Below are 15652 nucleotides of genomic sequence, written 5' to 3' on the forward strand. Positions count from 1 at the left end.
ATTTGGCTCATGGACTTTTGAATCTCTCTTTTTTGTTTTGTATTTTAGAGGGTATCCCGTAGTAAACATTAAAGCAATGTCCATTTTTATTCTTAATATAGGGTAAAATTCCTGTAATGTGCACAAAGTCCAAGCCAAAAAATGTTCACTGTGGACAAATCAAGTCCGACAATCCCAACTCAGAAAGGTAATAAATGGGTAGGTGAGAAACGGGACAATACGCTCACAAGGCTGCTCTACTTGCAATTCAGCCCATAGATTGGTAGCAGTTTTGGTCCCCCAATCAATGGTGTATTGTGGCCAGCAGTTTGGTGCATATCAGAGCTGCACCTGCATCCCTCCATTTTTCCTATGATCTGAACCTCCAGACTTTTTGCCTTCTGCTTTTCAATAAGTGGAGCTTCATTGCTAGCTCCTTGGTATTTGGTTTCGTTGATGGTAGAAGATGGACATATGACAACTGTCTACATTTTTGTGCGACTATGCTCTGAAGAAGTCAAGAGCGGATGAAGGATATTGGTATTATCCAGATACATGTGCAACTTTGCAAAAGCCAGTCCAATAGACCAAGACAGGAAAAACCTCTGTAACGACTAGGAGAGCCACTGTAGATCTTGAAGTTCTTAATCTTCCAATAAATGAACAATGAAAATTAAGGCAACTGAATAACAAAATGTACTTTGGTAGTTTATTTTGACAAGTGCAATTTACATCATACAGTAATACAAAGTTTATAAAAACAAATGTAGTCATCACTAGAGCATGATGCGCCAAATCCTGAAGCACTTACTTCTACTGAATTGTTCCCAAATAAAAATGAGGTCTGCACAGGATTTGGCCCTCTTTTGATCTTAGCCAAGAAAGTATGAAAGATTGCCTTTTTTTGGTGAGAATAATCAGGTTTGCCAGTGAGCAGAGTAAGAATAAGCTATGCTCTGCTGAGTTAAAATTTTACAGACAGCATGTTATCGTTAAAGTAAATGTCAGAGCCGTATCTGACTTTTCTAGCAGATTCACCTAAATTAAAACCATTTTCATTCCTTCTCTCCATATTATAGGAAGTGCACTCAGATTTGGTTTCATCATCATCTCATCTATCACCTTTGCAAGACCACACAAATGATAAGCTAGTCAGTTCCAACTCTTGCTGTATTCTTGAGCCAAAAACAATTTTTGTTTAGAAAAACTGACATCAGATACATATAAAATTTGCATTTCTTGAAGTCTGTTTAGTATTTTCACTGCAGGCTGTATGTCTGTTTTGTATTGTTCACTGAAAGAGTTATAATGAGGGACCGTGGATCCTTCCTATTCTTGAGGACAGTTATCTTTCCTCTCAAGGCCTCACCTACAAGAGCAAAAAACAATGATTGCATTTACACTAAATTGGATACACTAAATAGCTTGATTAGAACAGCAGCATTACATTTATCTCCTTTTATTGGTTTGCATGAGGAGCCTGTTTTAGAGGACAAGATATGAATAAAAGGCACAAAAGCTACAGCTATGTGCTGAAACCAGCTCCTTACTTCTATCAATAAAGTCATTGACTATGAAATTGGCCAGTCAAACTGATTGACTTAACGTAACAGGTTAGATTTCATCATACCTGTTAACTTCTCACTTGATCCATCCAGTGAGCTATTAATTCCAATCAAGATCACTATACTATCTGATTATAGCAAAGGACTCAATATGTCCTGCATACACACAGAGTTATCCTCCCCCAAGCCTCTCAAAAATTGTGTCCAGTTAAGAGGATTTGCACACCGGCTGCTTAGCAGGCCATTTGAAATGCTTAGCAGGCCATTCTGGAAGCATTTATCAAAACTTCATTAATGTAGCAGATATAAAAAGTCATCATTTTGGTATCACTTCTGCCCTTGAGTTTAAGCAGCAGCCCTCATTCCCTGGGGAAAAGTTAAAATTTTAAATTCTTTAACAACATATTACAAACATTTGTGTTAGCCACAGCACACTACTAAAGGGAAAGTATTACTCCCTGAAGCGTACATCTCTTTATTCCTTCCTTGTGTTTGGTATGTAAACAGGGGACATTATTACAACCGTGTCAGAGGAGTTAAAACTAAGTGAACAGTATAAGTCTAGTTCACTTTTCACCATGTATGCCGAGTGTTTCCTATTTGTATTACAGTAACGTTGGCCTTGGTTTTTAAGATGGCTTTGTTTTTAGCCAGGTCCTACAGGGGAATGTTTAAATAAAAAAAAATCTTCATGAAATTAAAAAACTTCACGAACATAATTAGTATCACAATTCAGGGCAATTACACCTATATTTTCCCTCAGTTGTCCACAGAGGACACCCACCCTCAGGTTTTGGCTCCACCCAAGAGAGGCAATAGCTGGCAGAGACATGCATCCCTCTCCCTCCTGACTATGGTATTTCCAGGTTCAACAGTTCCCTGCCTTCATTGTGTCATTCCAGAAAAAGACAGGCTTCAGAGTAGCAGCCATGTTAGTCTGTATTCGCAAAAAAGAAAAGGAGTACTTGTGGCACCTTAGAGACTAAAATTTATTTGAGCATAAGCTTTCGTGAGCTACAGCTCACTTCAGCGACAGTACGTAGTGTAATTGACACACCTGTAAGTTACCAAAGAGTTTTCTAAGCAAGCACCAATTTATTCTTAAGGTGAAAGCAATACAGAGAAAACATACTAAAAGCAATACAGAACCTACACACATGCTAATAAGCTTACCAGAGATCACCTCAACTGTAACATGGGCTCTGTCAGGAGAGGCCTTCAAACCCCACCCAGGGATTTTCCTGGGGTTTCAAATTCATTACACCCTTTGCTCTGAACAACAACTGTTATGAGCAAGGGAGTCACCCATTTATCCAGCCTGGCTCTTTGAAGAGATCATGACTAAATAATCAGCCAGACAGTGGGTCTCTGCTCAAAGTGCAGCTTCAAAAGGATGGATTTGAGGTGGGTCGTTTGCATTTCCCTCACCCCTAAGTATTTCCTAGGAAATCCACTTCGAAGGACTTTCTGGGTCAACAAGTGTGAAGTTCCTAATATCTCCCAGAGACTGCATTAATACTGCCTTCCTCCTAAAGAAGTTTTATACAATCCCACAATAATATACAAATATGTGCATTTTCAATAAAATGGACCCCAAAGGTATTAAACTGAATTCTGTAAGGTTTAATTCCATATGGTTTGTCCAGGATATGGCAAATCACTGTCAGATCAGTCACAATTAGTGTTAAATTTTGTTAAACTGCAAACAAAAATTGTCATTTAGCAACAGGTTATTTTTGGGCTAAGACAAGGAGACATCTTGACAGAGGTCCCATAGCACTTTACAGAAGGGTAAGCGGGGGGAGGAGGTTATCTTTGGTTTTCTGTTTGTCTTAATCCGTTATGGCACACTGAATTTGCTATTAAACAGGTGCTATTAGACAGCTACTGTGTTTCATCCCAGAGACTTTTGTGCTTCAGTAATGGATAAAAACTTCCCTATATATTCTTTATCTATCTTAGAGGTTTCTGAAGCTCATCGATTGTGAAGCACTTTTAGATCCTATAATGAAAAGTGGAATTATAAGGGCAAATTAATACTATTAATTTGGTACCCGTGTATGCATGGTTATATATTTTTTTAAGATTAGTGTATTGTAGCAGACTGTATAAGATTTGTAGAGACATATGCCTGTAGGCAGGATCCTGCCCTTAATTTTCCAGAGTTATGTAAAAATATCTTCCCAGGTAAGGCTTAAAGTGTGTATCTAAAGGGATACACATTTCTGCAAGTTTTTACTATAGATGTAGGAAGTGGACAATAGCTGTTTCTGTAGAGCTACAATTCTAGTTGTTCTAGAAAAATTTACTTTTCTTCATGGAAGATTCCTAGACCAAAAGGACAGTAGTGAGTTTACACTTATAAAGATTACCAACAGCTGATCCATACTTCATGGATTTGAACAAATAAAGGATAGAGATCTATAAATAAATGTACATACTTGCATAGAATAAAGCGGTACACATAAATGCTGAAGTATTTTTAACAATTGCAACTAGTCACAGTTGCTTACTTTTTAAATTTCTTCATGTACTCAGATTGAAATGTTACTAAAAAAACAAAGGAAATAATGCAGTAAATTTTCATTCCTTGATCAAAGAACCAGAACTTGCAAATGACTCAAATCAGCACTTGCTACTGACCAAAATACTTAAAAAAAACAAAAAACAAAAAAAAGACTCCGCTAGAATTTCAGATAAGTTATCAATGAACACATTTGAGAGGCCAGAGCAGACACTAGAATTAGGACCCAAGTGTCCTAACCCACTGTCCAATGTCCTCTACATTGGAACATCCTGCACGAAATCCATTCTTGTTCAATGCATGTGAGCAAACAGGACTGCATGTATAAAGTATGTCACTTGTACACATGCACAACTGAATACACAGTTGTGTGCACGAACCTGTATTTTGAAAATCTAGATACACAAGACATACTTTTAAGTTAACCAATTCAGGAGCATTCCTGCAAATTTCATCTAGTTAGCTGTTCATCTTGTACTATATTTGATTAAAAAAAGAAACCAATACCAGGTCTTTGAATGTACTGTAACAGTTAAAAGTTAAGTGCTACTATACAAAAATGCCATCTGTCACAGTAAATACAGGGCTGGGACTCTTTTCATACTTGTCATTTAGTGCCTACTTCGAAGTTTGCTTCAATTTTCATTACAACTTTTTGAATACATGTATGAATGCAGCAGAAATTGTGTTTCTTGGTCCATTAGTTGAGAGCTCATTTTAAACCCATGTATAACAAATGGATTATTTATCAAGTACAGAAATACCTATTCCATAATTTTATGAAGAACTGATGATCCAATAGCTAAAGGCTGATGCTAGATAAATTCAGACTATAAATTAGACACATACATATTTTAATCAGAAATTATGGGTCTGATACAGGAATTACTGGGTGAATTTCTATGGCCTGTGTTATGCAGGTGTCAGGCTAGGGCTAGGGCTATGTATACACTGCGCACCTTACAACGGCGTGACCACGCAGCTACAGCTGCGCCGTTATAATGCACACAGTGTAGCCACTCTGTCACCAGGAAAGCTCCCCCGGTGACAAAATAAAACCATCACCAATGAGGGGCAGTAGCATCATCGGCAGGAGACGCTCTCCCACCAATGAAAGTGCAGTGTAGACATAGCCTAGATCAATGGTTAACAGCCATTAGAAAGAGAAAAAAAATAACCTATAAATCCATTACCATATTCAAGGCTTTTTAATAGCATCAGTACTTTTATGCCGGATTGTACTAAAAATGCGTTTAGACATTTTCATATGCGAATGTCTAAAATTAAGCATCCATATAACAACAGCCTGATTTTTGGAGGCACGAAGCACCTGCATTTCCCAAGTTAACAGAAGTTGTGGGTATGCAACACCTTTGGAAGTTAAATACAAATTAATATGACATCCAAAAGTTTAGTCATGACTCATAAAAGAGACGGCAAATAGAATGTGTACTGTCAATGCATTAAATTTAGATGCACTGTAACAGTTTAACTTTGGTTTATTGGCACATACACATCACACCTTCCATTCTGATGCTCAAAAGAATTAAGAATAAGAGTCATCATGCTACACATGAATGCCCCGCCAACTCTCCAGAAGCAATCATCATCCGATATGGATATTCCTCCACATTGTGAGGAAATTTGATCTCTGGGCTTACACAATATTATCTAGCAGAGGGATCTCAATGTTGTTGTTACCTTTGTTTTGAGGAAAAATTTTGAGACCAGATGTGCAACAGAATTATCCCTAGCGTTTTGGAGTTTTTGGAAGATAAATATTAACAGTCAATTTAGCAGCTCTCTCTTTTAACATTTTTCAAAATAGTTAGAAAAAAAAGGTAACTGAAAAAGCTTTAATAAGATAGTATTTTTCTTTCAGCCTTAAGAGGGTTTCAAAATGGAATTGTGCTTTTTATTTGTATGTAGTTACTATTTGGAAAAATCCATATACTGGACCATGTACTATCAATTTAAACAGAAAAAAAACAGGAGTTCTGCTTAAAAATGGATGGTACGGAATGGTGCATTAATAAAGTAGAAGGTTATCCACATAAAGCACTAATTACTCTGCTGCTCCTCCAGCAGGCCTTGCTCCTTTACTGATCTTTGCCCCCCCAATCCTAGCCTCTACCACCTTCTTATACCTCCTCTGCCTCTTTGGCATCCTAGTCTCCTCTCCCATCCTCCTTAGTCTCAAAGCAGCTAGAGATACTTGTTATTTAGTAGGATTTCTAAAGAGATTGTCAACATCTGCAACATTTTTTGTTGTTGAAAAAGCTGAAATTTATAGTGCTGTCTTTGGATAAATAAAAGTTATGAGCCAACAAAAGGCAGCATATCTGCACAGTTTAAAACCAAGTGGGACTGCCTGTTTCAAATTTAAATGGATTAAAAAAATATCTATTCTTGCAGCTCTCAGATATCATATTAAACATAAATCTGACACCAGAGCCACATTTAAAATGATTGAATGGCAGGAGTTTGCCACAGGATGTAGTATACTTTCACATTCAAGAATGATTTTCAACAAAAAACAAAGAGTTTAAACATGGCAGAGTGGTACTCTCCTAAGGACAATAAAAACAAATCTTGTTCTCAAATTCTAGAATTATTTAGCTATTTCCATGAAATGCCAGAAGAGCTTTTATTAATTGTCCACTTTGCTCAACAAGACTGCTCCACTGTGGTAATTGTTATTCTATACACATAACTATCATTCCATTTTAACAGTGTATTTAAATGCAACTATCCTATCAAGCAAAAGGATAAGATTTGATACCAGTTAACTACTTCATTACCAGCAAATGGACGACATTTAGCCTCAAGACAAGCTCTGAGGAAGAACATCTCTAATAACTTACTGATGATTTCATGAAAGAGAGCCCTCAGTTATTTATAAAAAGTTAATTGCATTAAGCGACCCAGAGAATCAATGTGTAATTCACTGTCAAGAGGCGCAGCTATGCCTTCCCCCCACGTTAAATCTGCCTTTCTGAATAGCCTTTTCTGCAGCTGAAACGAGCAATGGCTGTGTAACCATGTAACAGGGAGGCAGATCAGAACAATTAATCTATGTCATGGAGATATAAAATGACTGATGCTTTTTAACAGCTCTACTGTCTTATAAGCTTCAGAGGAAGCTCTCTCTGGGACCGAGCTGCATCACCTTGCTCTTATTATGCTCAGTAGGATGCAAATAAACCACACTGTAGTGCTGCAATTCGATTAGGACAAAATTGAATTCATTATAATCCTGTTCCAGCATTTTCATTCATCACTTGGAAAACCTTAAATCTGGTCTCCCACTAAGAAAAAAAATACAGCAGTAAATGCTTGCAGCAAGGACCTTGCTATCGCAGCAGATTAAAAAAAAGTGTCTCTATTTCCATACCAACATAATCTAAGAAGGTAAATTACATATTTGCAATTGCCCTACCTATGATAACATGCTATGGATATGACACTGATAATACTTCTGATGTATTCTTGTGACTCTGCTCTGTATTATCAATGAGTATGAAAGGTCCCCATATATATATGTACACACACACACACACACACACACACACACAGTGCCAATACTGGAAGTTTCATACTGGGTCAGAGCAGTGATCCACCTACTCCAGTATCACATCTCTGAAAGGAGTAAGGGCCAACTGCTTTAGAGAAAGGAACGGTGCAATAATCTGTACACAGGGTAAATTTCTTTCTATCCCCCATTAATTTTAAATTTATGCCCAGAAGCATAAGATTTTAGATCCCTTCCAAAGATGATTTTTAAAAGATTTTGCTACTATAACTCAGGATTTAAAAAAGAATGGACGTTTTGAAGAACAAGAAAATCCATTAAGTTCTAAGCCTCAATCATGTCTTTTGGCAATGAGGTCCACAAATTAATCACACTTGTGTGAAAAAGTATTTCTTTGCATCAGTTTTAAAATTTTCTGCCTTTCAGTTTAATTGAATATCCCCTTGTTCTTGCATTATGAGAAAGTGGGACTAGAAGTGTGTATAGCCTTCATTACTGCATACCTTTAGTATGTCTCCTCTTTTTTCATTTTCTCTCCAAAACACTAAGGCTTGGTCTACACTACAGAGTTAGGTCAATGTAAGGCAGCTTACATCAACCTAACTGTAAGTGTCTACGCTACAACATTGCTCCCGCTGATGTAAGTCGCACACTACTCCGACGTAATAACTCTACCTCTGTGAGAGGCTTAGTGCCAAGTCAATGTACTTAGGGCAACGCAGTGTCTGTGTACACACTGCATTACTCACATTGCCTGTTGGCTGTCAGCCTCCCTCCCAAGGATGACAGCTGGAGCCCACCTGCCCTGAGGTCGGCAGCCCCAGCCGTCAGCCCTGGGTTAGGAGGGCTCCAGCTGTCAGTACCCTACAATGCCTCACAGTTACATCAGGGGAAGTGCTCCTGGTGAGGATGTACACCAATGACAGATGGGGCGTAGTGTGGACATGAACCACTGCAGTACTTACTGTGGTGGCTATACGTCGACTTAACTTAAGTTTACCTAATTTTGTAGTGTAGACAAGGCCTAAATCTTTTTACTCCTTCCTCATATGAAAATGTTTCCATGCTTTATTCTGGTCCTCTACTTCTGAACTTCCCTCTATTACTGAAGTGGTCTTTTCGAGATTGGGGTAATCCAAAAAGAACATAGTATTCCAGGTGAGCGCATATCATTGCTATAAAAGCTGTTACAAACTGGGAAATTCGTATTTTTTTTATTGAGTATGGTGTAGACCTGTATTTATGATGGGTTACTTGCTATGCAGTTAGATCTAAAGGGATTTTTAAAGGAACCAAACAGAAAAGCTAAAACAATGACACAGATAAAGATCCTTCAGGAAACAATGAGCAAGCTGTTTATTTGGGATTAACCCATGCCTGACTCCAGCGGGGCTAAGACTGGTTTACTCTTCCAAAGGTTAAACCCAAGATCAACTGGAAGATACCAGACAATTAAAGGACCTTATGCCTAGAAAAGGGTGGGGTGACTGAATGAGTGGCCAGAGACTGCCCAGGAAGTGTCAATTAGTGTTGACAGGCTAACAAGGAAACAAACAAACTGCAGTAAGGACCATCGGCTTCTCACAACCCAGAGATGGCGATAACTGGGCTAGCTGAAACATACAAAAGCTTACAAGGAAACGTTAAGGGTCACGTAAAAGGACATGTGCAAGCCGATCTTTGTTTTTACCCATTGCTCTGCATGCTTTGTACCTTTGACTGCGAAGAGCTACAAAAGGATCTCTCAAAACTGGGTGACTGGGCAACAAAATGGCAGATGAAAGTCAATGTTGATAAACGCAAAGTAATGCACTCTGGAAAATTCCAACTAAACATATAAAACGATGGGGTCTAAATTGGCTGTTACCACTCAAGAAAGATCTTGGGAGTCACTGTGTATAGTTCTCTGAAAACATCCAGTCAATATGCAGCAGCAGTCAAAAAACCAAACAGAATGTTGGGAATCATTAAGAAAGGAATAGATAATAAGACAGAAAATATCATATTGCCTCTATATAAATCCCTGGTATGCCCACACCTTGAATACTGCGTGCAGACATGTTTGCCCCATCCCAAAAAGGATATATTGGAATTGGAAAAGGTTCAGAAAAGGGCAACAAAAATTAGGAGGGATATGGAACAGCTGCTATATGAGGAGAGATTAATAAGACTGGGACTCTTCAGCTTGGAAAAGAGACAAGTAAGAGGGGATTTGACAGAGGTCTATAAAATCATGACTGATGTGGAGAAAGTAAATAAGAAAGTGTTATTTATTCCTCCGCGTAACACAAGAACTAGGGACCACAAAATGAAAAATTAATAGGCAGCAGGTTTAAAAACAAACAAAAAGAAGCATTTCTTCATACAACGCACAGTCAGCCTGTGGAACTCCTTGCCAGAGGATGTTGTGAAGGCCACGGCTATAACAGGGTTAAAAAAAGAACTGGATAAATTCATGGATAGGTCCATCAATGGCTATTAGCCAGGATGGGCAAGGATGGTGTCCCTAGCCTCTGTTTTCCAGAATACTGGGCTAGATGGACCTTTGTTCTGACCAGTATGGCCGTTCTTATGGGTGAATAAGGGCAGGTCTCCACTTAAAACTGCAGTCATGCTGTAGTGCTTCAGTAAAGACACTACTACACCAGTGAGAAGCTCTCCTGTCGGTATACTTAATCCACCTCCATGAGAGGTGGCAGCTATGTAAACGGGAGACGCCCTCCTGTTGACCCTGTGCTATCTGAACTGGGGGTTCGGTCGGTATAACTGTATCATTTAGGGGTATGGATTTTTTGCACCCTGAGCAATGTATTTATACCAATATAAGACCAAGAATTGCTGCGTCTCCTCTGAATGGGTGTTACAAATCTGAAGCCATGAACTTCTGTCATTTCCTTCATTAAACATTTAGAGCATTGGCATTAGGAGGGATTTCACTGAAACCATTTCTAGTAGGGTTCCTACAAATCACAGTGGATGGTTGCCCGAGTGGTACGATAACTTATGGTGAAATGTAAATGCTACTAACAGATGGTGACTAGTATTCATTCTCTGTCTCATCCTAAAAAGCTGTATGAAATAGTTTTCCCAAGTAGCGGTTATATACACATTCACAGGTGTGCAAAGATGCCTTAACAGCAGGTTACCATGGAGCTGACGCCAGCATAAAAATCACATTCCAACTCAAAGGAGCTATATCTATCTTCGTTTATTTTCAGTAACTGGGATATATTTTCATATGTAAAAATACTAGAGCATGCATCCAGTTTCTGAATTTAAATATGGAAAAAAGACTCCCACACACACTTTAATAACAAAAACCACCAGGCTCTTCAATATCTGGGGAATGCGTTTTCACACCCTTTTGGTTTTAGGAAGTAACTTGAGCAAAGCCTTCTCTTATTCCCTTCTTTTGATTGTATAGTTTACGGACATGCAGGTGGAAATTCAAAGAGCAGGCTACTCTCCCATCCCACCTCAAGGCAAACTGCACCCCTTTCTCCAATCCTCATGACCCATCAGCAAGTGAATAATGACTTATGAAAAGACAGTGAATGTAATCTGCTTCAACAGGAAAATCATCTGGGACAGAGACAGACAATAGTTGCAAAATTTAGATTCTATCAAGATCCAAAACAGAATTTATTTTTTGTAGAACTGGTCTTCATATCCAAGGTCTTATATTATAATGAACTGGGTATAAACCTCAAATTAGCACTATTGCTTAGAAAAGTTGGCTCGAAAACTGGTCCCTTAAACCAGTGGTTCTCGACCTTTTTTGGCTCAGGACCCATTCGTAAATGTTTATGGCCTGTTGCAACCCAGTAAATAGTCTGGGGGGAGAGGCCCTGGCGTGGTTTCTGTTGGATCCTGTCTCCTGGGTGTGGAGGGCTGGGTCTTGTCTGCCACTCACCGCACAGTGTCAGCTCCTGCAACTCCTGTGCTGCAGGGCTGGCTGGGCTTGGCTTTCTGCTCTGGGTGTTGCAACCTCCAGGATTGAAGTGCTGCACAGGTTTCGCTCTACCTCCCGAACCGGATCAAATCTGAGAGTGGCGTTGTGACCTGGCTCATGGGGTTTCAGTACCACTCACTCAAATTTGGCCTACCCAGATGCCCATCATCATGACAGCTGGACTAAACCTTAGTAGCACTGTGACTCCAGAGGTTGCAGTTCCAGGATCAGGGAGGTGAGCCCAGCCAGCCCCGTGGGACAGGGGCCATAGGAGCTGCCACATGACCCATTGAAACATTCTGGCAATCCCAATTTTGGGTCCTGACCCAGGGGTTGAGAAACTCTGTCTTAAATCCTCCATCTCATCTGATGACCCCCACTACTAAGCCTCCCATTTATCTTTTATTAGATTCTAGACATTTGCAGCCACAGCCACCCACCCCACTATCTCTTCCTAGTCTGGTAACTTCTTCTGCCATCATCACCAGTTTATGAATGCCGAAGAGCAGCCTCACTTCAGTGACCCCTACTGCTGACATAAAACTGAACTCATGAGGCCATGTGTTTCAAGGGACTTGTTAGTATTCTAGAATTCTGCTTTCATGTCCGGAGGCTCATGATCACGTCCTCATGAAGATTTTGCAGGTGGAACAATTACGGATTTCGTCAAGTCAGACCACATACTGCTGTACCTCTGCATCAGAAGCATCTTGCAACTGCATTGTGGGGATGGAAAGCAACGATCAGCTACTGGGATGTTTTATGCTCAGACAGCATGGTGGTGTAGACAACATACTTTCAGTGAGATTTTGTAAACGGATAGGCCAAGGAAGGAGTAAGAGGGTAAGCTGGTTTTATGACAACTTTATGCCCTACCATTTCTGAGCAGCTGCAGGGGTCACTGCAGCCAGTTAGCCCTGGGCCGCTGCCTAAATTACAATAACCTGTCCCCACTTGCCCTACTTTGCGCCCACTTGCATACGCTCAGCAATGCTGCTTGGAATACCCCTGCAGCGCTATGTGCTGCAGCCCCGCCCTCTCCTACCCCAACATGCCCTCCCTACGTTGGCGTTTTTGACAGGGGAGCATAAACAGTCTAACACAAAGCCTGTGGGCAGGGTAAATTCTCCACTAGCCAGATCTGGGGCTCTAACATCCCTTTTTCATCTCAGCTGCATAAAAAAGGCAACAGCAAGGAGAAAACCTCTTCCTTAGCGCTTGAAGTAGTAGGTTACAGAGGTTCCTGAAAAATCTTGAGTGCAGTTTTTAATGTCAAGTACTGAAAGACATGTCTTAACATAATATGAAAGATACTGAATCTTCCTCAATGCAGGTAACTTCATATAATCTTACAGAAATGAAAACCAATATAAAAATCAGCCGTTTCATTGGCCTGATCCCCTTTGGCCTTAAAGTTCAGGCAGCAAGGAAAACTAGATTTAAAAAGGGTGAGATAGCACCACTTCGCTTATCAGTGAACAATTGCTATGGTGACAGCGTTACAACAGAGAATTTAATTGCAATAGTAGATAGGCAGAACAGGAAGTAGAATCCTTTTAAGAACTTAAATCCTCCAATAACTGAATGTGGAATGTAGAAGTATTTCAGTTTAAAAATCAAAGCATTAAGATATATTAATTGTGCCGAAGCCAATTTCCTACAATTTAACAAACCTGAGGAAAGAAAATTAACGTTTTAAAATTTGTTAGCTTACAAATGGCTACTTAATTATGGTGGAAACTGAGAAGGAGTAAAAAGATAAATCAAGAATTTTACAGGGTTTAGTTGTACGAGTCCTATTTCAGTTTTGCTGTGCTCAACCTTTTTGGCATTGTGGAAAAACAATATCAAGGTTTTATTTCTACCTCAAGGCATAAAATAACGGCGATGTGCTGTTTTATTGCTAATGGAGTTTGTTTGCATGCAGATTTTCTGTTTCAATTTAATGCATTGTTATAAGGGTGGGGGGAAAAATCAACATAGAAACTCTTAAGGTTATTTTTGGAAGCATTAAATTTATTTACCATATGTCTGGACCTAAATCAAACTCATGAACCCATGATCCTCTCTTTATAATCTTTTGTTTGGAGAAATTTAATAAAAATGTTTAACAGGGTGGAAAGCAGCAGATGGAAAAACCAAGAAACAAATGCAGTTTTTCCTCCCTAACAATCCAAATAAATATAAAGTATCCGTTTTGTTTTGCTTTGTTTTTTAAAAGAATTTTCAAGCTTTCTAAGAGTGGCTATCTGAAGTCTGACTGGCATATGCAGGTAGTTCACACAGCACCTTTGCAACATCCTTCAAAATGGAAAAACATGCGTCTTGCCAATAAAATGTCAGTTGGCTTCTCCCTCTAGTTTCATTCATTTTGCTGCATTGTTAACTATTAAAAACAAATCCAGCATGCTGACAGCACTCTTAATTCATTGTTCATCACTTTCAAGTCCCAGATCATGCCCAGTAAGAAAAAAGTACAAAAGTTATCTTTCAGATTTAATCAGTAGCAAGAACTTCCTTCTACAGGGTTAAAACATCACATTTCTTGCTTTACTACATAGTTCTGGCTTAAATTGGTGGTTACAGATGACTCTTCACAGGATTATCATTATGACTAATTTCTATTAACTTGGTCTCAAGAACTTCGGACCCATACTTAATCTTTTCCCTCTCTCATTTCCCCACAAACATAATTCTCTTCAGCCTTTCCCATCCAGGTGTGGGATTTTTTTTTTAAATTTAAAACAGTCTAGTTGTATTTGCTATTATCAGCATTAACGTAAAAAAGAATACACATACATTTGTTAGCTCTAAAAGAAAAATACACAGATGTATAATTTGAGAATACAAAGTGGCATGTTACCAGAGGAAGGACTGAACTAGCTCATGCTGCAGAGCTGAATAGTCATGCTTTGGCATAATGCAGCCCTTCTCCTGTTAAAGTAATATGCAATAGACTCCAGCAGCCATAAGCATTGCAGACAGCATATGTAATAATATAACGAATGCTTTACTATCACTTCAGGCAACTCAATTAAAACAAAAAGGAGCTTTTGTGTATTTGATAATTGGAGAATGAGGATTTAATTATTGATGCCAATTTTAACAATATTTTACTTAGACTAAAAAAGGGTGGACAAGAATAACTTGAGTTTTGGCAAACAAGTTACAAAACCTGCTTTCAGAGTCACTATAATGTAGACATCCCCAAATTGTGGGGCACGCCCCACTAGGAGGGGTGTGGAGGAATGTTTGGGGGCCTGGCTCTGCTCCTGGCCCTGCCCCCAGCTGTGGCCCCAGCCTAAGCCCCTTTACTCCTGTCTGTGTCTCCTTCTCTCTTCTGGAGCCATGGTGCCACTCTGGCCCTGGAGGAGTGGGTGGGGGTCGGGATGGGGCTGAAAAGTTTGGGGACCATTGCTATAAAGAATAACATTATTTACTTTTTTCTGTAACTGTCATAACATCTTTCAAGCACCCTTACCAAATAAAATATAGAAAGCAAGTGTCACCAAGGGTACATAATTTATCATTTAGAACAAATAGGGAATAAGTATGTCTACCTTCCCAATGGCTGCAGAATTTTGAACCACTCACTGAGCCAAAAGGAAGGAATTGAACTCAACACTAATATTAAAGTCTTTAATCATCTTCCTAAAGTCCTAGAAGTTAAGCATCTCCCTGAAGTCCTCTGAAAGGTCACATCTGGAATCAGGGAGATGACATCTCTTGTATGGAACGGATAAGACTATGCCTGACAGGGTATGGGCAGCTGCCTTTGAAAAGCATGCAGCAATTGGGAGGCTCTTCAATCTATTCAATGCTGACATTACCTTTTCCCCTTTCTCCAGTTTTGTATTGTTTAACGCTTGTATTTGGCCACCATTATGCCCACAGCTGTACAAGACTCAGACTGGTTTAAATCTAGAGAGTCATACCTATTCACTAGATATTTCCAAAGCCTACTAGGAGCACTGATAATTCCACCATTATCAATATTTTTGCCGAGTACTGGAATGTTTGAAAGAAAGGATACAATTCTTGTCCAAGGAATGTAGACATTTGTTAGATACATAGATACTAAGGTCAGAAGGGACCATTCT

At 39.3% G+C, this 15652-nt stretch overlaps 1 protein-coding gene across 1 annotated transcript in view; it reads right to left on the reverse strand.

The window, feature by feature from the left end:
• Positions 1–674: 674 nt before the first annotated feature.
• PRMT3 (protein arginine methyltransferase 3) overlaps positions 675–15652 on the reverse strand; it is a 98271-nt gene continuing 83293 nt past the window's right edge. Inside the window, exon 16 of the mRNA XM_038406245.2 lies at positions 675–1348. Coding sequence (XP_038262173.1) covers positions 1239–1348 — 110 coding nt within the window. The 3' untranslated portion in view covers positions 675–1238. The remainder of the gene's footprint in view (positions 1349–15652) is intronic.

Source organism: Dermochelys coriacea, chromosome 6, assembly GCF_009764565.3.
Source record: "Dermochelys coriacea isolate rDerCor1 chromosome 6, rDerCor1.pri.v4, whole genome shotgun sequence".
NCBI lineage: Eukaryota > Metazoa > Chordata > Testudines > Dermochelyidae > Dermochelys > Dermochelys coriacea.